This window comes from Prunus persica, chromosome G5 (assembly GCF_000346465.2).
Source record: "Prunus persica cultivar Lovell chromosome G5, Prunus_persica_NCBIv2, whole genome shotgun sequence".
In the NCBI taxonomy this organism is placed as follows: domain Eukaryota; kingdom Viridiplantae; phylum Streptophyta; class Magnoliopsida; order Rosales; family Rosaceae; genus Prunus; species Prunus persica.
In genome coordinates this window covers 9,952,130-9,977,304 of record NC_034013.1, presented here as the reverse complement: position 1 = coordinate 9,977,304, position 25,175 = coordinate 9,952,130, and the positions used below count along the sequence as shown (strand labels likewise).

The window sequence follows — 25,175 nt, the reverse complement described above, 5'->3', positions numbered from 1 at the left end:
AAGAAAAACATCAATGATAAATTAGGCCAAAATCGTTCTTAATGGTTCTTTTGGATGGAAAGTTAGGAGGGATAGTTTTATTTTGAAACTAAAAAATTAAAAACAATTTCAAACGTTTCTTAATTTTCGTTTCACAAACTATTCTTCTAAAATTCTCTAGGGTTTAGGGTTAAACTTGGAAATTTATTTATTTTTCATTTTTATTTTAGGATTTCCTTTCGATTCTTCGAAGTTTCTTCTTTTCACTTCATTGAGGGAGTGTGACTTACTTACAAAGAGGTAAATTTATCTTTAAAATTTTGATGATAAGATAAATGAGAAAATAGGACATTCAATGTCCAAAATAATCACTTTTCAAGCCCAAGAAGAAAAACTCATCTACATTATTTGAAAACATTAGAAATATGTAATAAGTACATTTGAGGAAAGCCCATTTGCATGACAGTCGGATTAAGGTTTCTGGGTGTGGTTCAAGTTCGAATACAAAACTCTCAACAAGTCCAATTTTGTCTGTCTCAATATTCATGTCTAAAAGTATCTCCAAAGAAGTAGTAAACAAAATGTACAAGAAATGCCAATTGCGCAACAATATGTCAACCAATTTTTCATTACAGTAGTTTTAACAAACTGGATTTTTTTTAATTAAAAGAAGGAAAAAAAAAATTTGTGCAGGGGGCTGATGCTATCATAGCAGCATGAATTGGATTAATTAGAAACATGTCACATCAGTCTCCTGATTGAGATAACAATTTCAGATAATAGACGTCTATTTCATCTTATTAGGCAGTTTAATAAGGATGATTTAATAACGCATTACCCACAACTCCACGCAATGCAAGAAATTATAATAGGAAAATAATAAGGTTTCTCAAAAATTGTAAAAACATAAAATTTGGATTTTGAGCTACTAAACAATTTCGGATGTCCGAAAAAGCCTATACATTATGGGCCCAATTCTGAGCTCAGAGCCTAAATATGCAGCTCGCCCGATTTAACTTTGTTCGCCCGTCTCTCCAATCCTCTTCAATTGCTTTCATCATCTGTTCTACATCACAATACCTAGTTGTTGGATAGCCCATTATTGTGACATAACTTTGCTGTGAAGGATTGAATCATATGAACCGTGTAAAAATAAATCTGTAAATATCATATCATTTCATTTATCGCAAACATGATTGTAATGTGCAAATACATGCACTTAAGAGTAAGCAGCAATATTATATGCATGTAATTTCATCCTAATCTCTTTATTAAACAAATTTTGTACGTCAAATTTCAAGTATATTAGTTGCAAATCTCAATACAACCAAGATAAATATATAAGGTGTGCCACTATAAATAGAATTGAAGACATCATAGAACACTTTCTTTAGGTTTGATTGCAATTACTGCTCTTTACACAGAATACCTGTGACTCAATCACGTTGATAATAAGCAGAAGCATATTATTAATTGCAATGATAGTGGCAGATTTAGAAGTTTTTTTGGGGCGAGTTGCAGATTTAGGCATATAGTTAATCTGCCACATAACGATCAAATTCAAGAATGATAATGGCAGATTTATAAGTTTTTTCTTTCTTATACCTCAACTTTGAGACATTTCATCAAACACTTTAATTGTCTTAAACAAAAGCATCATTGGATAAATTAGGCCAAAATAATGTTGAGTACTTTTATTGAGAAATGAATCCACTTGCTTCTATATAGGTATCTTTCGACAGTGGCAAGAAAGTAAAGAGGGATAATTTTATTTTAAAACTAAAAATTAAAAACAATTTCAAATGGTTCTTAATTTTCATTTCACAAACTATTCTACTGAAATTCTCTTCTTTTTTTTTTTTTGGGTCTCTCCAAATAAAGACACATACAAAGCAAATAAACTTTGAAATTTGTTTTTTTTTTTTTCATTTCATTTTAGGATTTCTTTTCGATTGTTCGAAGTTTCTTGTTTTCACTTTATTAGGGGAGTGTGACTTATTTACAAATGGATAAATTTATCTTTAAAATTTTAAAAATAAGATGAATGAAAAAATAGGACAATGATAAAAATTGTAGCACTCATTATTAAATATGTTTCGATGTCCAAAATAATTACTTTTCAGGCCCAAAAAGAAAAACTTATCTACAGAACAGTCAAATATGGTATGAACCCTTATTTGAAAACTTAGTGCCAATACTAGAAATATGTAATAAGTACATCTGAGGAAAGCCCATTTGCATGCTACAGTGACAATCAGATTTAGATTTAGGTTCCTGGGTGTGGTTTGGGTTTGACTATCGTTTATACCATATCTGACCGGTCAATTAGAGACAACATGTGGAACAAGGGACCCACAAAGAAGATCCGCTAAAATCGGTAACCAATTGGGGGCCCACAAAGTATCATCAGTAGGATGTGAGCCATCGACACCATGGACTGCCGATCGTATCAAAAGACCACACTTCATTAGAGATTTCTCGTAAAGACACTTGGCTCCTCCTCAGGCAATGCCCACAATCCCACATCGAAATTTCAACTCAAGATGCACATCTCCCAAAGTCAAGAAAAAAGAGGCACAAGTCCCTAGAATGACGTAACTACGACATTCAGCTAGCTAGCCATCACTCTATCGAGATCACTGTTCACTCTATCGACATTCGGCTACTTATCGCATGCTCTTTGTCTTGAGAATCATTGCTATGCGGAAGACCACACAGGGTCGAAAGTGACATCATCATTAAGTTGGGCCCAAAATTGTCTGACCATTTTTTAGCATAAACAAATACAAAACTCTCAACAAGGCCAATTTTGTCTTTGCTTTGACATTGGCGTATAAAAACATCTCCAAAGAATTATACAAATGAAGTAGGCAAAATGTACGAAAATGCCAATTCCAAAACAAAATGTCAACCAATTTTTCATTATAGTAGTTTTAACAAACAGGATTTTTTTTTAAATAAAAAATTTTAAAAAAATTGTGCGGGGGCATGACGCTATCATAGCAGCATGAATTGGATTAATTATAAATAGGTCACATCAGTCTCCTGATTGAGATAACAAATCCAGAAAATAGACGTCTATTTCATCTTATTAGGCAGTTTAATAAGGGTGATTTAATAACGCATTACACACAACTCCACGCAATGCAATATAAATATGCCTCCCCAACCCCCATCCATCCCCGTCAATCGTACGTCGTCCATTGTTCTTGTTCCTATCAAAGTTTGACCAGCAAAGCAAATCTACTGATCCATGCCGTGATGAGACTTGTAATCGTTTTTAAATTTTTCTTAAACAATAAAATCCTTGTTTAATAGTGTTCTAAAGCAAACTAATCAACTTTGCTAATTCAACCTCAACTTGTTACCATATCCTCTCTCAAAGTTATTTTATTTTTTTTCCTTCCGAAAATTCGTAGATTCTCACACGCTAATACCATTAGCACTCCCAATTTAGCTTATTACAATTCAAGTCGAGTGCATTATAACATATAGGCCTTCTCAAATAAATCCAAAAACTAAATACACAAAGACTTGGAAAAGAGAGTCTTCTATTGATGGGAACTGAAGACAATTTGACAAGCTGGTGGGAACACTTGAAAATGACTTGCATCATTGGATTGCATGCCATGGCACAAATTGGAAAAATATCACTCAATTTAAGAGGTACAACAACTAGTAGTAGTGGTGTTGGTTACAATGTATTGATAAGCTATTAGGTGGCTCTGACTCTGAATGATTCAAAGCAGCTTCCGGCTGCAAACAGTGCCAGCCACAATCACAAAGCTAATCTTCCCTTGCCCTTTTCTGCTTGTTTGCGTTCGATTTTCAGAATCTCAAAGGATAGAAGGTTGATGGATGCCAGGATATCCGTTATCTCTTAGGGAACCACCACAGCCACTTCATTCTTTGTTAGGAGGGACCCAAACTTTAGGCTCATTATGGAAAGAAGAAAAAAAAAGGTGTAACCAGATTGTGACGGTCACTCAATCATGCATTTAGTCTAATGATAGTTAGGGTTCGTTTGAAATTAATTTTAAATTTTCTAATATTCACTTCTACGGAGAAGTATTTGGTCCTCCCAAAATCACTTCCAAACAAGCCTTTAGTTTTTATTTTATTGAAAATAGATCATAAGTTTAAATTTTATGAACGATGTCTAATTATGCTATTTTATTTGTGGGGGTGAGAAAATTCGAATTTAAAATATCTTCCAACTTCAAAAAGTGAGCTACAAAGATGTCATGTTGGATTGAATTGAATTGCTATTATATTCTTTGAATTTGAGATTCAACCCTACCATCTCAAACCATATATTGCAACTTTATAGGTGATCAAAATAGGTGTGACAAGATAAGAGAAAGTCTTACTCTGCCATAAGTTCTAAGCAGCAAAAGTGAAATCATGGAAGACAACGTCAATTGAGTGCAGTCCACTGAGTGCCTTCTTAGACAAGGTGCCTCCACAGCCGACAAAATCAGCAAGACTTTTTCCCATTTATACACTGAGAAATACCCAATGAAATGAATGTGAAGAACCAAGCAGAAATAAAACAATCACCAGAAGCAAATAAGGGCAAGGAAGGAAAAAGAGGTAAAATGCTCTCACCTTGCATTAGAGAAGCCTCAGAGACCTGCTTACATGACTGCTGTCCAGCACCTAATTTTCTTGGCAATCATGGGTCCTCCACCTCCAATCCTTCATCAACTCCCAACAAGTCCACAGAAACAGTAGTCACCGGTTTCAGGTATGCCTTCACTATTGCAACAGCTTCCTCTCTCTGCCCAGACACCCAATTTACCAATCATGAATCCCTCCCTTCACTCCAAGAGTCATATTCTTACTTCATCCAAGCCTACCCACAATTCTCCCAAACTGACCAAGCAGACCACATCAGAGCCCATGAATATTACCATCTCACCCTCTCCAATCATGTGTGTCTTGATTACATCGGACATGGCCTCTTCTCGTACTCTCAGCAACAAACACAACATTATTACCCAACACCTACAATTGCTTCAACGTCATCTTCTCCACCTCCTCCTCCTCCTCAATTGCTTCACTCTCCTGAGCCTCTCTTTTTTGACATTTCATACAAGTCAGTAAACTTGCATACCCAGGTTGTCTATGGAGGACAAGAATCAGAGGTGGAGTTTGAAATGAGGAAAAGAATCATGAGTTACATGAATATTTCTGAATGTGATTACGCCATGGTCTTCACTGCCAATCAATCATCAGCTTTCAAACTTCTAGCAGACTCTTATCCTTTCCAGCAAAATCCAAGTCTTCTCACTGTTTATGACTACAAGTGTGAGGCAGTGGATGTGATGACAGAGAGCTCCAAGAAAAAGGGAGGGCGGGTCATGTCCGCGGAGTTCTCATGGCCTAATATGAGAATTCAGTCAAGAAAATTGAGGAAACGGATTGGCAATATGAAGAAGACGAGGAAGAAGCCGGGGCTGTTTGTTTTCCCACTTCAGTCAAGGATGACCGGAGCCCGGTATTCGTATATGTGGATGAGCATAGCACAGGAAAATGGGTGGCATGTATTGCTTGATGCATGTTCATTGGGGCCCAAGGACATGGACACTTTAGGCCTCTCTCTATTTCAGCCTGATTTTCTCATTTGCTCTTTCTTCAAAGTTTTTGGGGAAAACCCATCTGGGTTTGGTTGCTTGTTTGTCAAGAAATCCAGTGCTTCAGTGTTAAAGGATTCAACATTTGCTTCAAGCATAGGAATTGTGAGCCTTGTCCCAGCATCAAAACCATCTGAATACTCAGAGGACTCAATTTCTATGGACATAGAAACTGATAAAAAACAGTCCAAACTTGAAAACTCAAAGTCCCATGAAATTGAAGAAGTCACCATAAAGCAAAAGGCACCATCACTTTCAGAAATCATGAAACTAGACAGAGATCATCATTTTGAGTCTAGCCAACCCAAGAGCGCAGAGATCGAATGCAGGGGCTTGGATCATGCTGACTCTTTAGGCCTAGTACTAATTAGTAGAAGAGCAAGGTACTTGATCAACTGGCTGGTGAATGCATTGATGAGCCTGCAGCATCCACATTCACAATATGGGCATCGATTGGTCAGAATCTATGGACCAAAGATAAAAGTCGAACGGGGGCCTAGTCTGGCATTCAATGTCTTTGATTGGAAAGGAGAAAAGATTGATCCATTGATCGTTCAGAAGCTCGCTGATCGAAACAATATTTCTCTGAGTAATGGCATTTTGAATCACATTTGGTTCTCAGACAAGCATGAGGAAGAGAGGGAAACAAAGTTGGAGACGTGTGCAAGTGATCGACTGGTAAACAAGAGAAAAGATGGATGCCATTCTGGGATTAGTGTGGTTACTGCTGCATTGGGATTTTTGACAAACTTTGAAGATATTTATAGGCTCTGGGCATTTGTTTCAAGGTTTTTGGATGCAGATTTTGTGGAGAAGGAGAGATGGAGATACATGGCTCTCAATCAAAGGACTGTTGAGATTTGAAGTAAACTCTACTTAATTCTTTTGTTCATTCTAATTTTGACAGGTTGAAATGGGTCGGGCCATATATCTACTTGGGTTAGATTTAGTAAAAGCTACTTGGCCTGGGCCGAGTCTAGACCTAGGCTCAGGAAAAAGATTTTCCAAGTAAATAAATTTATCATTTTTGGGTCAAGCATGAGAAAACACGTGGATACTTCAGAAACCCATATTTAATTCCTGAATTTACACATTACTTTTTCACCATAAATTTATTTTTGACTTTTAAGATTTATTTTCTGGACGAAAATAAATAAAAAGACTTGTATGATTAATCACCATGAAACGATTGTGACCTTTCCCGCCTCACCTAATCTTAGGAAAACGACGTTCAAGAAATTAAAATAAAATAAAAAAGAAAATCTTAGGAAAAGGACGTTTCATATAAATAAATAAATAAATATTTATATTAACCTGTGATACATAAAATCTTTTTCTCCCAATATTTATAGTGGGGCTCATGAATTGTGTACTTTTACACTCCAGCATGAATCATGATATTTTGATGCACCAAGGGAATAGCCAACTCACTGCCGTTGATTTAATTTTTTTTTACGTTCACAAATATATGATATGCGTGACGATTATAATCTTTGTTTCTAAATATAAACTTGATGTAGTTTGTTTCTTTTGCTTTGTATTCGGTTTCCTGTGTTTTCAATGAAGTGATTTGAAAAACAAAAAAAAAGAAGATATGTGTCACGATTAATGTAGTTGATAAATTTATTGTAAAACTTCATCATCTTATCAATGTCATTAACAATTTGCAATGTTTGAAATTTCATAAGCATGGTATTTTTTTCACTTAAAGTTAAAATCAAGCTAGAAAACGATTAAAACATTGGTTTTTTAAAAAATTGCAGCATTGGTTCAAAAAGCAAAAAAAGAACAAGTTGTTCAAGGGGAGCCGTTGGATTCCAACGTCCCTTTAATGTAAACCTTCCATGTGTTGGAATGAAAGAGAGGAGTGGCAGACAAAAATCTTTCACGCGGGACTTGCTCTGCATTTGCTTCATGTGGCCTTGATTGCTGGCATATTGGGCTTCACAAAAAATTACCAGTCCATGCAATATTCGGACTGAAATTTCACCCAAGATATTGCCTGGCCCAAATTTCCACCCACTCAAATTACATGGGTTAGAGATGGAATTTGACCTCAAATGTCAAATTTTCAGTTTCTAAGAACATCTCCAATCGATGTGTCAAAAGTGACACATAGATATTTAACGGCTAAAAATAACATCTCACATCACTCCAACCGATATGTCAAAGCTGGTGTGGAATGAAGGCTGGAGGCTGAGATATTATTTTTGACATCCCAAAAGCAAGATATCAAATGAATATTTTTATTATTATTTCTTTTATTTTCTTTTTAATTAAAAATAAATCAACACTAAAATGTAATAAAATAATAATTTAGTTTGACATATTGAGTGGAGTGTAAAGTTGTGTAAAATGTCAAATTGTCACATCAGACATCAAATTTAAATTTAATGTTTGATATTTGACATCTCCCTTGGAAATGCTCTAACCAGGGACGGTCCCATGAACAAACTAATTTAGGCTATAGCCCAAGAAACTTTGTTTTTTCAGACTAAATGAATACCATAGCCTAGGCAACCCAAATAAAATCCTATTAACTAACCCCTTAGGGCTTTTTTTGGACTAAATTAATGCCCTAGCCTAGGTAAACCAAATAAAATCCTATAAATTATCAATTAGGGATTTTGATAAATTGATTAGTTGCTAACATGTTGATTGAAGATGTGATAAAGGCCTGCTTTCTTATTTACAATTAATGACATTTTCTGAATTTTGGTTAGATATTTAACTATTTAAGTATGTTTTTATCTACATGTACTAGCATTTTGAGGGGTAAGGCTCATTTTGTCTCTGGTGTTTTTTTTTTTGGTCTTTAATAAAATTCACTGGTACCACTAAATTTTCAATATATTTATATGTAAGAAAAATTTAACTCACGCCATTTTTAAATCTTAAGTCCGTTTTCGTTTCCAACCTCATGGTTGGAGATGGTTTTAGAGTCGCAAAGTTTCACCTAGGCCTATAATTCGGGTGGCATTAGTGTAACTTTCCAAGAAAAAGAAAACAAAAGGGCAGTCATTTGTGACGTCTACAAGTAATTTCATCATCGCAATTACTTATGGTTCATAAGGCATTTGCTCAGTCGTGGAGAGCATGCGTGCTTTGACTTGGAAACCAGATTTCAGTAAGGGTTAGGTGGCTATAAACAAAAAATAATAACAGTAATTACACATAGTTTTCGACAAAATATATTTCTAATTTAGTTTATATAACTTTCAGGAGTAACGACAGATCTGGCATAGATAGTCGTATCCAAATGGCCTTAAATAATAAGATATATGTCGAAATTTGTTTTGGTATGCCATATGCAATATTATGCATTTGTTTTTGTCGCGTTTCCAATTGTTTATAAGCTAAGAACCCAAAATCACATGTAGAGCAATTGAAACAGTTTATTTTTTAGGTTTCTGTTCATTATTTCTAACAACTTTAAAATAATAGAGCAACCGTCTGATTATGTATAAACTCACTAAGATACACACTGGTTAATAAAATTTTAAAATATACTTTTAGTCTTTTCTGAGTTGTGTTGTGTGTGATTATCTTCATATCAATTTAACTTGTTGTTGTGTTTAGTTACTGTATAAGATTGCCCATATTCGACACCATAATTGCTTAATAACTTTGTTTTTTATTATCAATAATTACTATATATAATCGTTTTAAAATTATTATCACTAATATTATATTACCAATGACAGACTAATAAAGAAAAAGGAAGCAGTCCAACTACGTGATTAATTAGTGTTAAAGTCAGCTACACTCACTGAGTCGTGACCAGCCTCCATTGTTTACCCTTCAAGCATGATATGATATCACACTGATGAAGTCAAAGCATCTCAAACGTGCAAGTTTTCAAGTTTTATTCTTTAAGCCTAACCTGCCAGATATCAGACCCAATACTTCAAGATTTTTTTATTATTTATTTTATATTTATTAGTTCTCAAACAGCAAAGAACACTGAATAATAAGTTGCCTTCATTATCTCTACTTGCTCGAGATTGCAGCTTACTCATTGCCTTCACCTCAAATATGCTTGCAATGCAAGGTGGACTTAGAGCTCTCGCTCTCTCTCTCTCTCTCTCTCTCTCTCTCTCTCTCTCTCGTGTTTTACCAACCAAATCATTAAAGTCAACCGTTTTAGTTTTGCGTCAACGTCGTCACTGTATGTAAACCAGTCCCGGACTCCCAGCAGCGGCAGTATCACTCTGACTACGTTCCTTATTAATTTCCTCCTACCCACCAACTTAGACAGAAACCTTTTTTTTGGATCCTTGTGGAAGATGTCCATTTCTTTGTCTCACTTGATCAACTTTGGCATGCTTCATTAATTATAATCACCAAACCAATATTGGTTTTCTATGATCTAATTAAACAAGGTTGAAATAGAGCATCTGAATGATTCTTTTGTTTCAATATATAACAGGCGTACATGTTAACAAGAAAAAAAAAAAGAAATCATGCAAATTTAAAAGATTATTGAGTTTGTGACTTTGTGATAAAACGAAAAATAACGGTAATTTGTATTATCAATAAAGAGTTTCGTTAAATAAGATCGTAGACGTTTGTAAATCTTTGATTTGTGTGAAATTAGCTATAAGACTCTCATCATTAAATTCCTTTACTTGTCCCTATCGAACAAAAAAGATTCTTTTATTTGCCCAAACTTTCCTTTTTACATGTGAACTCAACTTATTGATGTTAAGAAAGTCTATTATATACATGGAAATTGATGGTTATATGCCAAGTAACAAAATGCAAAAGATGGAATAGTGCATAATTATTTATTCAGTCAAATTTAGAGGTTTTAATAAATTTTAAAAAAAAAGTATCTATCCATCTGTATACATATCATTGCAGACAATGGGGTCTCATTTCTCATGGAAGCACTTATATGTGATTGTCAGTCCACCATATACGACCACAACCATTGGAAGACTTTTGACCGAAACATAAAATAAAAAAGGGACTCGTACAATATAGGTTTCTATCTTTTTTATTTTCTAGACATATACTCATTATTCTATAAATTTATGTGTAAAATTCAATTTTAAACTTAAATGACGACTAAGATATAAGAGGTCATAGTATTCCTATGTTTTTACATCGTTGCCACTAGACTTCATATTTTATTTATAATTTATTTCAAGCATTTCATTAAAGTAAATTTAGGTTTTAGCCATAAAAAAACTTTCACTTTTGGAAAAAGCCAAAGCTTTTTCAAAAAAGACAGAAAAACCTCTCGACTTTCAAATCAAAGACATGCAAATGTAAAGGATTCATTAAGAAATCCAAAAATAAATAAGGGCAATTTTGTCCATTTTGACTTCTTTTAAAAAATTTCTCTCTCCTTTGGGTTTTTCCAAAGTCTCCCTTTCATTAACTGCTATAATTATAATTAATACCCCTTATTAATAGCATATCAATCACCCAATTTTTTTTGGTTGCCATTCCCTCTAACATGTCGCCCCTTCAAATTGCAAACTGAAAAAAAAAAAAAAAAATTCTGTAAATTACATATCCAATAATGTACCTATGAAAAATAAAAATAAAAATAAAAATATAGGTATATTATTTACCAAAAACATTTTTTAAAAATTTAAGTCAGTTACTTTGTAATTAAAATTTTTGTACATTTTTCACAAATTAAAAATAGGTACACAATAATTTATAAAAAAAAATATAGGTATATTATTTACCCATAGGTAAAAATACCTATAAATGCATATAGGTAAATTATTTATCCATAGTTTTTTTTATTTTGATAAGGATTTACCTTAGTTTGTTGGATATTAATTTACCTACCTAGAGGCATAGGTAGCTAAAAAAAATGTAGCACCTTAGTTGGTTGTATATTAATTTACCTACCTAAGGCATAGGTTGCTAAGAAAAAATGTAGGTAAATTCATGTACTTAAACGCATAGGGGTCAAATAGAGAATAACATGTTATTTCCCTTTGAACAAAACAAATTAATTTCAAACCATAACAATTATTGAATTTGGAAATTGGTATAAATAGAAGGAAATAAATAAGCTATCAATTTGAAAATTAAAATATGAAATGGTCAAGTAGTCAAATTTGGAAGGAAAAAAAAACCAAATATATTCTTTTTTTTTTATAGGAGCAAGGAGTATATTCAAACCATATGGCACTAATTACACCAAGCTTTAATTACTTTTTTTAAATAAGAAAAAAACTGACCCATTAAATCCTTGGAATCTATACAAAATTGAAACACAATTCATTAGCATTGAATTGCAGCTAATTTCTTAAACAAATCAAGTTAAAAATGGAATCAAGGGTATTATAGGAGTTTAAAAAATATAACATTTAACACATTAAACTTGTTTAGGAAACTTGATGAGTTGGATCCTAGTCATCGGGTTTTTTTAATAAAAAAAATCAGGTTTTATTTATAGAAAATAAAACGATAGGTTGTAGGTAAGAAAATATTAATTTGAAAGAGAAGAGTCAAATTTACGAAATAAAGAAACTTGGTGTGTTGGTAATGGGTAAGATGATGAACTAATATGATGTTAATATTGATGGGTTTTTATGATAAATATATATTGATGAATTTGAGCAAATTATGGTATGAACTCTTCCAAGCTATGACATTATAAACCAACATTGAAACATTACTATTTTTCATATCAAAATAGTGAATTCCGAGCCTTTACATTTAGCATCCGTGCATTTACACGTATTTAAAAAGATGTTAACCATTAAATTGATCTAATGAATTTTAACAATCCACATCTCAGCATCTCTTTTACACCTTATATGTATCTAATACCTTTGAAATAAGATATTAAAAATACAAAATAATAGTCTCAGCCCCCAACCCAGCCCCAACCCGGCCTAACCCTAAACCACTCTCACTGGTTGCTGCTATCCATGGCCACCACCTCTCTCTACGCCATCTATAGTCCTATTGTAGTATCTAACATGGAATTATTGTCTAAACAACAATCAAGTACTTCAAAATTAAACTGCAATTGAAAATCCTAGAGGTGCCTACCAACTATAGGACCCAGTGAACGTGTGTGTGAGAGAGAAGAAAAGAGAGTGAGAGGTAGCGGCAATTGGTGGGTAGTATAAGGGCTGGGTTGGGGAGGAAGGTGGTTGATGTTTGGTAGGAGTTTTTAATTTTTTTAATTTTAAAGATATATATAGCAAAAGGTAGAGAATGGTGAAACATTTAAAATACTAGAAAATGCCAAACATTAAGAATTGAAATTATTAATTAAATGAGGATAATATGGTAATTCATAATTTTTCATATTAAAAATAAAATAAAATTAAAAGAAAAATAAGATAATAGATCTTATTTTTATGGAACACAACTACTTATTATCTTTTTTAATTCTAAAATAAATTTAAAATTTTCTATAAAAAAAGCCTCTAGCATGCGCTGAAACACGTGCGGAGAGGCTAGTATAATAAGGTGCAAATGGTGAGTTTTGGTATAATACAATTATGATGATGTGGACTTATTAAAATTCATTAGATCAATCTAATGGTTAACATCCCTTTAAATGCGTGTAAATGCTCAGGATCCCAAAATAACCTAGTTGAACCCTTTTTTTTTTATGGAAAAAAAGTTTTTGAAATAAGTCCCTAACTATAGCTTATTGAATATTATTTTTTAAAATATAAATGATAATTTAAATTATAGAAGATAAAAGTTTCTCACACACATACTATTAAGATACCATGAAAATTTGAATTTGAAACTACTAATCTAGTGTGCAAGTCAATATACCTTTTTTCATTAAGTTAGACCGACGATGTAGTTTATTGAATGTCTAGTGTAGTCATTTGTTCAATAAAGAGATCACGAGGGACTTTCAAATAATACACGTAAGCAGTGTCTTTATTTGTTCGATATAGTTATTTAACAACTTTTAAAATTTTTTTTAAGCCTGTTTTATTTATAAGTTTGTTTATATTGTGTTGAATAATAAAAACGTGGTACGACAGCGGGTCACTTATCTGCACACCCACGTGCTCTGATGCCTAGTCCAACTACAATGGGGACGGCCCCACCCGATAATTAATCCCTTTTTACTGATCCAACGGTGGATTATTGGCCATGACCCAAGGAGGACGTACAAATTGGCACTAAGTCTCTGTCCCGCGGTTGCAAAGCCAAGTAAATCACATCATGATATTCCCACTAATAAGGAACTAGTTTATTTGGAATTTAAAAATAAATTAAAAAATTTAAAACAAAGAATTCACATCGAATTTCTGAACTTCGAAGATTATATAAAACTTTACAAACTATCTGAAAAAAAAAATATTAGAGAATCAAATAGAAAGTTGGGTCTAATCACGACCTAGCATTGCCAAAGTATCTGGTACAAAGTTTGCTTCCCGATAAACATGCCGAAATTGAAAAACTAGATATCTTGATAAAGAGAGAAGTATACTCCAAAAGATGATGGGAGAGGAACAAAATCTTATAATAATTTTGAGAATTAGGTAATAAGGCAAATGAGTTTGTCACAAAATTTTATTATATTTTATTGTTATAGGGGCAAAAACTAATTTAAAAATAAATAAAAGAGAAAGTTGAAATTGGCAAATCCCTCCTCTTTCTTGCACATTATAAATTTATAAAAGTCAAATTTGGTTGTCTAACCAAACACTTGTGTTTATTGCACAAAAATCGCAGTAGGCCACGCGCAAAAGATATTATTATATTTAGTACGTGGACAACCAACAAGATCAACGGCGGAGACCCATTCAGATTTAATAATGTAAATTAATCACAACTTTGTGGGGACCACCATACCATATGTTTGATGTATTTGATTGGAATTTAGGATTATTAATTTATAATTACACAAATCGCCCAAAAGAGTCTAATTGTGCAAATAGTGCATGTTGTTGCGGGGAATCACAATCCGACGGTCCAGGGAATCCAGAGGGGTTGTTGAGACTTGAGAGTGTCTCTGTCCACAGTCAGAGGTGTCAGGCACAAAGAGTTTGGCTGGCCACATGTGAGTCAATGAAAAAATCAAATAAATATTCACACAAAAAATCAAAAACACTAAGGGACACAAGGGTAATTTTGTCCACCAAACCCTTCCTACAATGTAATGAATACTAGAGGATGCTAGCATGATTGGTGACGTGGAAGTCCAGGTGTCCAATGGGAAGAGTTGGTGACATGGAAGTCCAGGTGTCCAATGGGAAGAGTTGGTGACATGGAAGTCCAGGTGTACAATAGGTCTAGTTGGCACAAATACTAAACAAACAAAATGATGCAATCGTAACGGGTATGGCATGGTACAGGCTAAAACCTAAGCTATATAGACAATGTACCGCTGGTTAAAAAGTTATTAGCATTACTCTTTCAGGTCCGATGTCTACATTATTGTCCTTGCTTCCTAGATGTTTGAATGTGAATTGCATTGTCTCCTTATATCTTACACACACTCCAGTTTTTCATAAATCACAAAACAAACTTAAAAGAGGGAGAAGAATTTACATGCACTTGAGATGTCAGCGACTAGCGGTATTTCAAGCCAATCAGACACTACATGTGTTTTAACTTTCTCACATAGCAGCGCATAATTGATTTAAGATACTATTAACATGGCATTTCAAGTACTGTACATATATGTTTTTCTGAAAAAGAAAGAGGAAAATAGAGGGGGGCAACTTAATGGGCTCAAAGTTGGGTGTGATCACGTAGGTGTGTGAAGTAGTTGCCTACTTTTTTAAAGACAAACTTCAATATGGTTTTCAATTTGTGAAAGAAGGGGTTTATTAATCAAAGGAAAGAAGACAGGTTATTTTCATAAACAAATAGAGAATAAAACTATGAAAAAGTCATTACTTGATGCACTATTGGAGCTTATTCATTCATTGCAAGAGTTGCAACAGAACATAGCTGTAATTAGTTGGTTTGAAGCCAGAACACATGGAAATATTTTGTGCTCACTATTTTAACTCAAGATGTACTTACATCATTATTCTCAATATTTGACACATATTTATACGCATAATTATAATTAACTTTTTACTTTGTATTTGTGGAACCATAATTATGCCCATAAATACATATCAAGTTTTGAAAAAATTTATAATCGTACGCTTTAGGTGAAAGTAGTGAGCAAATATGTATTACAAACACATGACACTACATATCACCCATTGGTATTTAATGTGCTTTTAAGGAGTCTCCATTTGGTTGAGGCTAGGTCATGACATTGACAACTAGCAATGGCTATTTTTATAATATTAACAATGTTGGAACATTTCTTCCCATTATTCTCAACTTTGGCTATATTTAGAAGTTAATTGTCTTTAAAAAACAAAGAAAAAATGTTGAAATTGAAAATAATTTGGAAGAAAGTTACAAAAGATTGGTGATAGTCTAGCAGCCTTCCTGGCAGGACACTTAACTTCATTGGCAGAGGTAAATACTCTAAATTGCTGGAGTTATTCTTTACAGCTCGTCTCAGTTTGTTAAAAATAAATAATAATAATAATAATAATAATAAATTTGTAACTCAAGTGCTTGATGAGATTCCTAGCTAGATTAATGCTACCTTTGATGATGATTTATTAAGAGTTTCTAAAACTCGTACGGTCTCTATCATTTAATTTTTATGTGTTTAGGGGTTAATCCCCCTTTTTATTTTTAAAAAAGTGATTATCTGCATATGAGTTACTTTGTATTTTTTTGAAAAGAAAAAAGAAAAAAAAGCCTTTTGGGGTGAGAAATGATTTGAGGTGGCCTTGTGAATTAACAAAATAAAAAACCAGCGTGGGATGCCGTTTGTCATCGTGACATAGGGGCAAGGGGAGTAAATTTAACGAAAGTTGGCGGTCAAAGATAGCCCTCCATCTCATCAAATGTGCACGAAGCTCACGAAGTCTGCATTTTGGCAACTCTGAAGAGAGAGAGCGAGAGAGCGAGAGAGCGAGGTCTCTTCCCTATATATACCCAGCGAAGCCTCCCAAACGTAAAGCACCTCCACTCCTCCACACATCTCTCTCTCCCTCTCTCTGCGAATTCCTTGGATTCTGTGCGAGACTCCCATTTCTCGCTCTCGTTCTCTTCCTAAGCTCAGCTTGACCAACAGCTAGAGACAGCGGAAGGCATTTCGGGATCTCCCAGATATTTTGGTGAGGGATTTCATTTGAAGTGACTCGCGAGGAAGAAGAAGAAGAAGAAGCACCGGAGAAAGAAATGGCCAAGAACGTTGGAATTCTCGCCGCCGATATCTACTTCCCTCCTACCTGTATTCAGCAGGTGACGATCCCTCGCACACTCTATATTTTCGTTTTTCTTTTCAATTTTTATTTTTTCAAAATTTTCAATTTATATATATATATTTTTTATTTGTGGAATTTCTGTTTTCGTTGCTTGGAGAAGTGAGAAAATGAGGAAATGGAAATAAAAAATCGTTTCGGATTTGTTTTTCGCTTGTTTTTGTTGATCAGGAAAAAAGAAAGAGAGAGAAAAGAGCTCAGCTGGTTAAGTAGTTGTTTTATTTTTTTTGAAAAAATGACAAAACGATTCTGAACTACTAGAAAATTTGATGATCTTCTTAGAGTTAATTTCAAAGTATTCTGGACGTGTGAAGTATTATCATTAGACATTTTGATCTGGAATTGGAGGACAAAAATTACACTGTGTTTAAATTCTTCTTTTCATTTAAGAACTTAACTGTATGTTGATGATCTGCATAATGTTTCTTAGCTTTGTTTGTTGTTCAAAGTTTGACTTATAGGCAGTGTGACTATACATTTGTGTGCTCTGATTGGAAACAGAGGCTACTTTGTAGACTATCTAATTCTACTAATTTCTGAACCGAAGGAAAAAATATATACTAATGAATTTTCTCATGCACTAACCAACAAAGAAAAGGAAAAGGGCTAGATATGTCCATGCTTTTTCTGGAAAAAAAAGATATAAACTTCAAGTGAGAGATTTTTCTTTCTGGGTATGAATTTCCAGAAATTATTTGAACATGTATCTCAGTTGCCAACATACGCAAACACAAGGAGCAGTAGGGTGTTAGAAGCTTATCTTGCTCCAAGCTACAATTCCCTGCAGTGTTCAATATATGTGCATCATGAAGTCTTGTAAACCAAACTAATTAGATTTCCATCAACTAATCAACTTTTTCATTCTTTATGAAAAATAGGAAGCCTTGGAGGCTCACGATGGTGCAAGCAAAGGAAAGTACACTATCGGACTTGGACAAGATTGCATGGCATTTTGTTCAGAGGTGGAAGATGTCATCTCCATGAGGTACTAGTTCTACATCCGATCATCAATATTTTTGTAACTTAACACATTGTATTACTCCCCTCATTGCCATTTCATTTAGTATTAATTAGAAGGTTTTAAGAGCATACCAATACGAAAAGTGTCTGACTTCAACCATGGAAAGCTGATGATTCAAAATGAAAATCTGCATTAACAATGGGAACCTTCTAACCCAGTTTGGACATGATGATCATAATTGCTGTCAATTCCTTTCCAGGGAGCATCTTGTTGAGACTCTATACTCATTAACTTTTGGTTTGAATTTTCAGTTTGACAGTGGTTACCTCCCTTCTTGAGAAATATGGGATTGATCCAAAACAAATTGGTCGGCTGGAAGTAGGCAGCGAAACTGTCATAGACAAAAGCAAATCTATTAAGACCTTCCTGATGACAGTTTTTGAGGTATTGCCCTTGTGATTTTAGATACATTTTGTCTTGATTCTGTTTTTCAGTGGATGGAGTATGATGAGTGAAAAGTTAAATATGTTAGAGGACTAGAATGTCAGATGAGGTACAAGTGATAAACATTATTCGAACAGTTAATGTTGGCTCAAAATATGTCAACCCTTTTAGTATATGGAAACTGAGATATGTTAGAAGGCAAAAATTGGTTTTATCAAGTGGTGAAAGGCATAGTTGGCCAAAACAACTTATAACTAGCTTGGGTTGTTTTTGGCTCCTGGTTCAAATTGCAATGCTTGTTTTTCACCACCTTTTAGGTTTACCTGTATGTTCTGTCATTATTCTGCTTTCAATAAGAGTTTTGTTTGGTATGCTATTTTATGCCTTATCTTGAGCTGATGTCCATGAAATTTTTTGACACGTTCTTTCTCATGTTAAACATGCAGAAACATGGAAATACTGACATTGAAGGTGTCGACTCAACTAATGCATGCTATGGGGGTACTGCAGCTTTATTCAACTGTGTGAATTGGGTGGAGAGTAGCTCGTGGGATGGACGCTATGGGCTTGTCGTGTGCACTGACAGTGCGGTATGAACATTTACATTACCTTGGGCTAATGTCGATAACAGCAAATACTTCTGAATCAAGGATGCAATTCTGTTTTCTTAATTTTGATAGTCAAACTCGTGTTGTATGTGCAATACAAATCAAGATACTGATTCACTTCAACATCAGAGTTAGACAGCCATTTATGTCAGTTTTTATTCTATTTATCTTATTGGAGGTGTTATCTATCAGGTCTATGCAGAAGGACCGGCCCGACCAACTGGTGGAGCAGCTGCTATTGCTTTGCTGATTGGACCTGATGCTCCTATTGCTTTTGAAAGCAAAATTAGGGGAAGTCATATGGCTCACGTCTATGATTTTTACAAACCTGACCTTGCTAGTGAATATCCGGTAATCCTTGCTAGTATTTTTGACATATACATGAGTCATATGTTGCTTTTTATTTTCTATTTCCTGATTGTTTCTTAGGATCCAAATTGAGTTAAGGCTAGCGATATTTAAATTTGAGTGATGCCTTACTTTTCTTTCTTATCACTGTATAATCATAAAATTTTCATATTTGCAGGTTGTTGATGGAAAACTTTCTCAAACATGTTATCTGAAGGCTCTTGATTCTTGCTACAAGGAATTATGTAAAAAGTGAGTTCCTATTAAATACTGAATTGATTCTAATTTGTTTCATTGTGTTTTCTATTATTTGTCCCTATGCAATTGTCTAATTGTTTTCTTGCCTTCTATAGGTATGAGAAATTGGAAGGCAAACAATTTTCTCTGGCTGATGCTGAGTATTTCGTATTTCATTCTCCTTATAACAAGGTATAGTTTCTTAGGACTTCAGATATTGCAACTGATCCCTCTTTCTGGTTTACAATTGAAATCTTGAATGTTTTCTTTTCCATTAAAATAATAATTTTTTCTTTGACTTATTGCAGCTTGTACAAAAAAGCTTTGCCCGTTTGGTATTCAATGACTCCGTGAGGAATGCCAGGTTTCTTGTTTTTCCTTGATCTCTTTAAAAATCACAATGCCTTACTTCTCGAAATTTATTCTTAATGTATGTTTGCTTGGTGATTTATTTCATTTCCTTTCATACGCAGCTCCATTGATGAGGCCGCTAAAGAAAAGCTGGCCCCATTTGCGAGCCTCCCTGGTGATGAGAGCTACCAAAGCCGGGATCTTGAAAAGGTATAGTTAAAACCTTCTTATAGAGCTACCAAACTAACTGCTAGCATAGTTTTTAAATTCTTGCTGATGATCTTTATTTAATATATTTAAATACAGGTATCCCAGCAAGTTGCAAAGCCCCTATATGACGCTAAGGTGCAACCAACAACTTTGGTGCCAAAGCAAGTTGGGAACATGTACACTGCATCTCTTTATGCGGCATTTGTATCACTCCTCCATAATAAGCACAGCTCATTGGTAAGTGCCCTAAATTTCTTATCCAAAAGGCTCGACTTCTTCACCTGAAAATATATGGTCTCATAAATTGTATTTGATAACAGGATGGCAAGCGGGTGATACTCTTCTCTTATGGAAGTGGCTCAACTGCTACTATGTTCTCGTTGCGCCTCAATGCCGGTCAACATCCCTTTAGCTTGGAGAACATTGCAGCAGTGTTGAATGTTGGAGAAAAGTTGAAGTCAAGACATGAGGTACTTGTTTCTTCATCCCTTTTCCTTAAGCATAGTTTCATGACATATCATTCAGAGACGAACAAACTTGTTTGCTCTCAAATAAATGCTTGCCTCCTTAAATCATAATCCGGATTTACAATGTGATTCCAATAAATTATACAACTTGCTACTTCGGTTCTGAAATTGCTATATTAAAATTTAAAATCCTTGGGAACACGGAGATCATTTTTCTGTTGCCCTGAACCTTTAGCTTGCTTCATCACCTTGCCTGGGTATAAGTGGTAATATCGTAGTGGAGGTAAAATCAGGGTTGAAGATAGATGCATATCATGATGATGCAATGCATAATACCACTGGGGCTTCGCGCAAATTCATCACATGAAAGTCACTGTGGGATGCAATTTATTTATTCTACATGTGTCTTTGATGCAGTTCCCTCCCGAGAAGTTTGTTGAAGTTATGAAGATCATGGAGCATAGGTATGGAGGCAAAGACTTTGTGACAAACCAGGACATTAGCCTTCTACTTCCAGGCACATACTATCTTACTGAAGTTGACTCTAAGTACCGTAGATTCTACGCCAAGAAGGAAGGAGGCAGTACTGCCGCCGTCACCTCCAATGAGAATGGTGTGGTTGCCAACGGTCACTGATGAACATATCCAAGTCTGTAAATGCCAAGAAGTAGGCATTTATGTTATTAGATGTCAGTTGTAACTCGTAAAGCAGAACATCATACATCTCCGGCTTCCATTAAGTTTGTACGTTAAAAGCAAATAGTTTGTTTCGCAGCAAGTGTTGACAGGTTAAAATTGTTATTATTATTATTATTTTTTCTTTTTGATAATAAATTGTTCAATAAAAATTAGTTTCGCGATTGTTAAAAACCAAGAAAGTGTTGTGAGCAAACTGAGCATCATCATCCCCCATCACCCATGATTATCAGATTGTACCAGAGTCGAAGTAATTGACATAAGCCCATCTCTGAAATGGGAGAGGGCTGACACCGAGTCTGATGAAAAGTCCACTATTTCATAATGATTACGAGTTATGGTCTAGGGTTGAGAGTTTTGAGAGTCTTGATATACATACATACAACCAGCTTACCTAGAGCGATGCTCGAGTCAGTTGTCTATGTGTGAGAGGGTCGGCTCTTAGCTGTTGATGCATGTTGATGTATTGTGGTAGAAAAGTTTTCATGTAACAAGAATGGGATATATCTTGTGACAGGTAAACTCACTCACGTGTGAACAACTGACGCTAATGAAATCCTCAACTTTTGCGGAGTCGATTTTGTGAAGCTAAAGGGCTTTCTACTAGAGCACCTTACCTTTTGCGGATTGTGTTTGTAACTTGTGAGAAAGGAAGGCTATGAGACAAGACAAATATGATGAGGCCAGTCAAAGCCGTGGCAGTGTGGTCAAATATCACTGTGTCTCTAAAGCTTACAAAATGACATTTTAATTTCAATAGACTGCTAGAGCCCAAGGTTGGGATGGTGACGCTGAGAAGGGAACCAACCACACGAATATTCTCTGGAATCTGGATAATTGGATTGCATAATTGAGATTTGTGCACAATTAGCTTACGAATATACTCCATTATAGGAAAATTATAAATTTATGATGGCGTTGTGAGCTGCTAATAAAACGGGTAAGAATTGTAATTAGCGTATTAATCACCGAAAACAATGTTAACTAGGTGTGGGGGATAAAAAGAGAGCTCATCAACTTGACTCCTTGCCGGCAGTCAACACAGTCACTCAAACAGATTTAACGGTCAATAAATAAAATCCCACTTTTGGCTCTACTCATTCGACCGCTACTCCATCTTGCCAAAGAATAGGTCTAACATATTTTGTGACTCAAATAACATATTTAAGTTGGAGTTGGTAATGCTGACATGGTATACACGAGTTGGAATTTAAATTATAGTTTTTATAAATAATAAAAAAGATGGAGTGATTTATTTTCCGATAAGTATCGTATCTCTAAATTATTATACGCCAATTAACTTTTAATTTATTGATATTTATCGTTATAATGTTTAGAGAAGCTGGTTTAACGTTTTAACAACTAATTTATCGTTTTGACATTTAGAGAAGCTGGTTTATGATTTCTATAGTCCCGATCTCTTGGACCACATGAGTCCAAGAGATTGTGGTCACCCACCGTTGGATATTAATCCAACGATTCAAAAAAGTTTTTTAAAAAGAATGCAAGAGTGAGTGAACCGTTGAATTTACATCCAACGGTGAGTGACCACAAATCTCTTGAATCCCTGTAATCTAAGAGATCAGGACTGATGATTTCTAATGTTAAAAGGATGTCTTAGTTGGAGTTCAACTTTCCATTGATGAATAATAATAAAAATATTTAATTGTGGTCGTTTTTATTATTTTGTTGAAATTAATTATGGTCCTTCTAACATTGGTTTGGCTCAAAAGGAAAATTTTAAAAAGGCAAGAAGGACTTTAGGCTTTGTATTTGGGCGATGGAGAACAGTAAATGGGGCGATGCGGCCAAATTGCCAAGTGCCAACCAATCACCACTGAAATCCACTGAAGCATTTTTCCAGACCTTTCTGAGTGACTCCCATCTCTTTGATCCGATTGGCTGAGGCCTCAGTGGTCCACCACCACCGATTGGAACACGTCATTAGCCGTGGCCCACCCAAATAGGTCCCTAAAACGTGGCCCCATCCTCCACCCTACGATCATCATGATCTCATTGTGCTTGTAAAATTCCAAATAGTGGGGCAGTGGGGCTCCCTTATTGTTATTTGTTATTTCATCCCCAATTCTTTTTTTTTTTTCCTTTTAATTTCTCTCTTTCCGTTATATTACTATATTTTCACAGTTTCATTTCTTCATGCTTCCTTCTCTCCCGTCCCGTCTATGGATTATGGAGATAAAGCCTTCGCCTTTCACTTCGTCTCTCCAAAACACACGAAGCTGATCAAAACCCTAATCATTTTCCCGCAGATTTTCTCGAACCAAACGGTCCAATTCTTCTCCCTCTTCGAACCGAAAACCCATCTGCGTCACTGACTCTCTTTTCGTTTTGTTGTTTTTGGTCTCCGAAAATGACGTCGTATTTGGAGGATCAAGACGACGACGGAGGCACCTCCGATCTCAGCACCAGCACCGGCGACCCCGAAGACAACAACAAGAACAACGGAAACAGGGTCGTTTCGACGCAGCCTAACTTCGACGAGACGACGGCGTTTCAGCAGCTGAAGGAGGAGCCCATTGACTCCGACCCTCCGCCGCAGGCTCACTCCATCGGCATGGTTCCGGTGGCGATGCAAATGCCCATGTCCGTGGCTGTACCCGTTTCCAACCCGACCCGACGGGCCTCTACCAAGGACCGCCACACAAAAGTCGAGGGACGCGGGCGGAGGATCAGAATACCCGCCACGTGCGCGGCCCGGATCTTCCAGCTGACCCGGGAACTGGGCCACAAGTCCGACGGCGAAACCGTCCGGTGGCTCCTCGAACACGCCGAGCAAGCCATCATCGAGGCCACCGGCACCGGCACCGTTCCCGCCATCGCCGTGTCCGTCGGTGGGACCCTCAAGATCCCCACCACGGCCTCCACTTCGGCCGACGACAACTCCTCGCCTTCCTCCACAACCAAGAAGCGAAAGCGCCCCTCGAATTCCGAGTTCGTGGACCTGAAGAACGACGCCGTTTCGCAGTCGTCGGGTCTGGCTCCGGTAGGGCCCGCGGCGCCACAAGGCCTGGTTCCGGTCTGGGCCGTGGGCGGCGCTGGGCTGATGGTCCCAGCGAATGCGTTCTGGATGGGCCCGGTGGGCTCGGGTGCGGGACCGTCCGGCCCACAACCGCAGATATGGGCCCTCTCGCCGACGGTGACGCCGGTTTTCAACGTGGCTGGGGCTACCCGGCCAATATCGAGTTTTGTGGCGAATAACGGAGGAGGAGTGGAGGTTCGGGCTCCGTCGCCGGCTCTGTCAAACTCGGCGGCGAGTACGAGCACGGTGGGGCCGAGGGCGGCGAAGAGGTCGTCGACGACAATGGCGCCGAGCGTGAGCTCGTCGAGTAACAACAGTAACGGTAGCGGGAGTGGCGCGAGCAAGGCTCAGATGCTGAGAGATTTTTCTCTTGAAATTTACGACAAGCAGGAGTTACAGTTCATGGGTCGACCCGTCGGCCCGCCAACAACTCATCAACATCAAACCCAGTGATTGCAAAACCGCCATGAGAGAGTGAGTGAGTGAAGTGAGTTTAGCGAGCTTTTTCTTAGTGTTCCGAATTTGATGAGAGCTGATGAAACAGCTGCAAATTCAAAATAAAAAAGAATTTGGAAAAACAAAAAAATTATAATTGGGTTTTTGTTGTTTTGCTCTGTCAATTTTCGTTTACTTGGTTCTGATTTCCTCTCTCAAAACTTGTATGCCTCCCTCAACCCAATCCACCATGCTCATAACTTTTTTTTATTTTATTTTTATTTTAATAAATTTTCTTTTAGATTAAATAATTTTTATAAAAACCAAATAATGAAATAATGCATGATAAAATTATCTTCATGCAAATAAATGGCGTTGGAGAGTGTACTAGTCTACTGGCGGAGGTGGTGGAAGCTAACTGTGTGTGAACTCTTTTTCGGGTACCTTTTGTTTCCGGGTCGGACCG

The 25,175-nt window shown here is 35.9% G+C and overlaps 3 protein-coding genes across 3 annotated transcripts; all 3 read left to right on the top strand.

Moving 5' to 3' along the window:
- LOC18776816 (molybdenum cofactor sulfurase 3) lies at positions 4,492-6,848 on the top strand. The gene has a single exon (XM_007209988.2). It carries the CDS (start codon positions 4,503-4,505, stop codon positions 6,477-6,479), a length of 1,977 nt encoding a protein of 658 aa, XP_007210050.2. The 5' UTR covers positions 4,492-4,502; the 3' UTR covers positions 6,480-6,848.
- LOC18777865 (hydroxymethylglutaryl-CoA synthase) lies at positions 16,535-21,408 on the top strand. The gene is made up of 12 exons (XM_007209931.2): positions 16,535-16,892; positions 17,791-17,897; positions 18,185-18,317; positions 18,764-18,907; positions 19,118-19,276; positions 19,452-19,525; positions 19,627-19,702; positions 19,819-19,874; positions 19,984-20,071; positions 20,168-20,308; positions 20,392-20,541; positions 20,956-21,408. Exons 1-12 carry the CDS (start codon positions 16,830-16,832, stop codon positions 21,172-21,174), a joined length of 1,410 nt encoding a protein of 469 aa, XP_007209993.1. The 5' UTR covers positions 16,535-16,829; the 3' UTR covers positions 21,175-21,408.
- Positions 23,206-24,879, top strand: LOC18777070 (transcription factor TCP9). The gene has a single exon (XM_007210995.2). It carries the CDS (start codon positions 23,606-23,608, stop codon positions 24,725-24,727), a length of 1,122 nt encoding a protein of 373 aa, XP_007211057.1. The 5' UTR covers positions 23,206-23,605; the 3' UTR covers positions 24,728-24,879.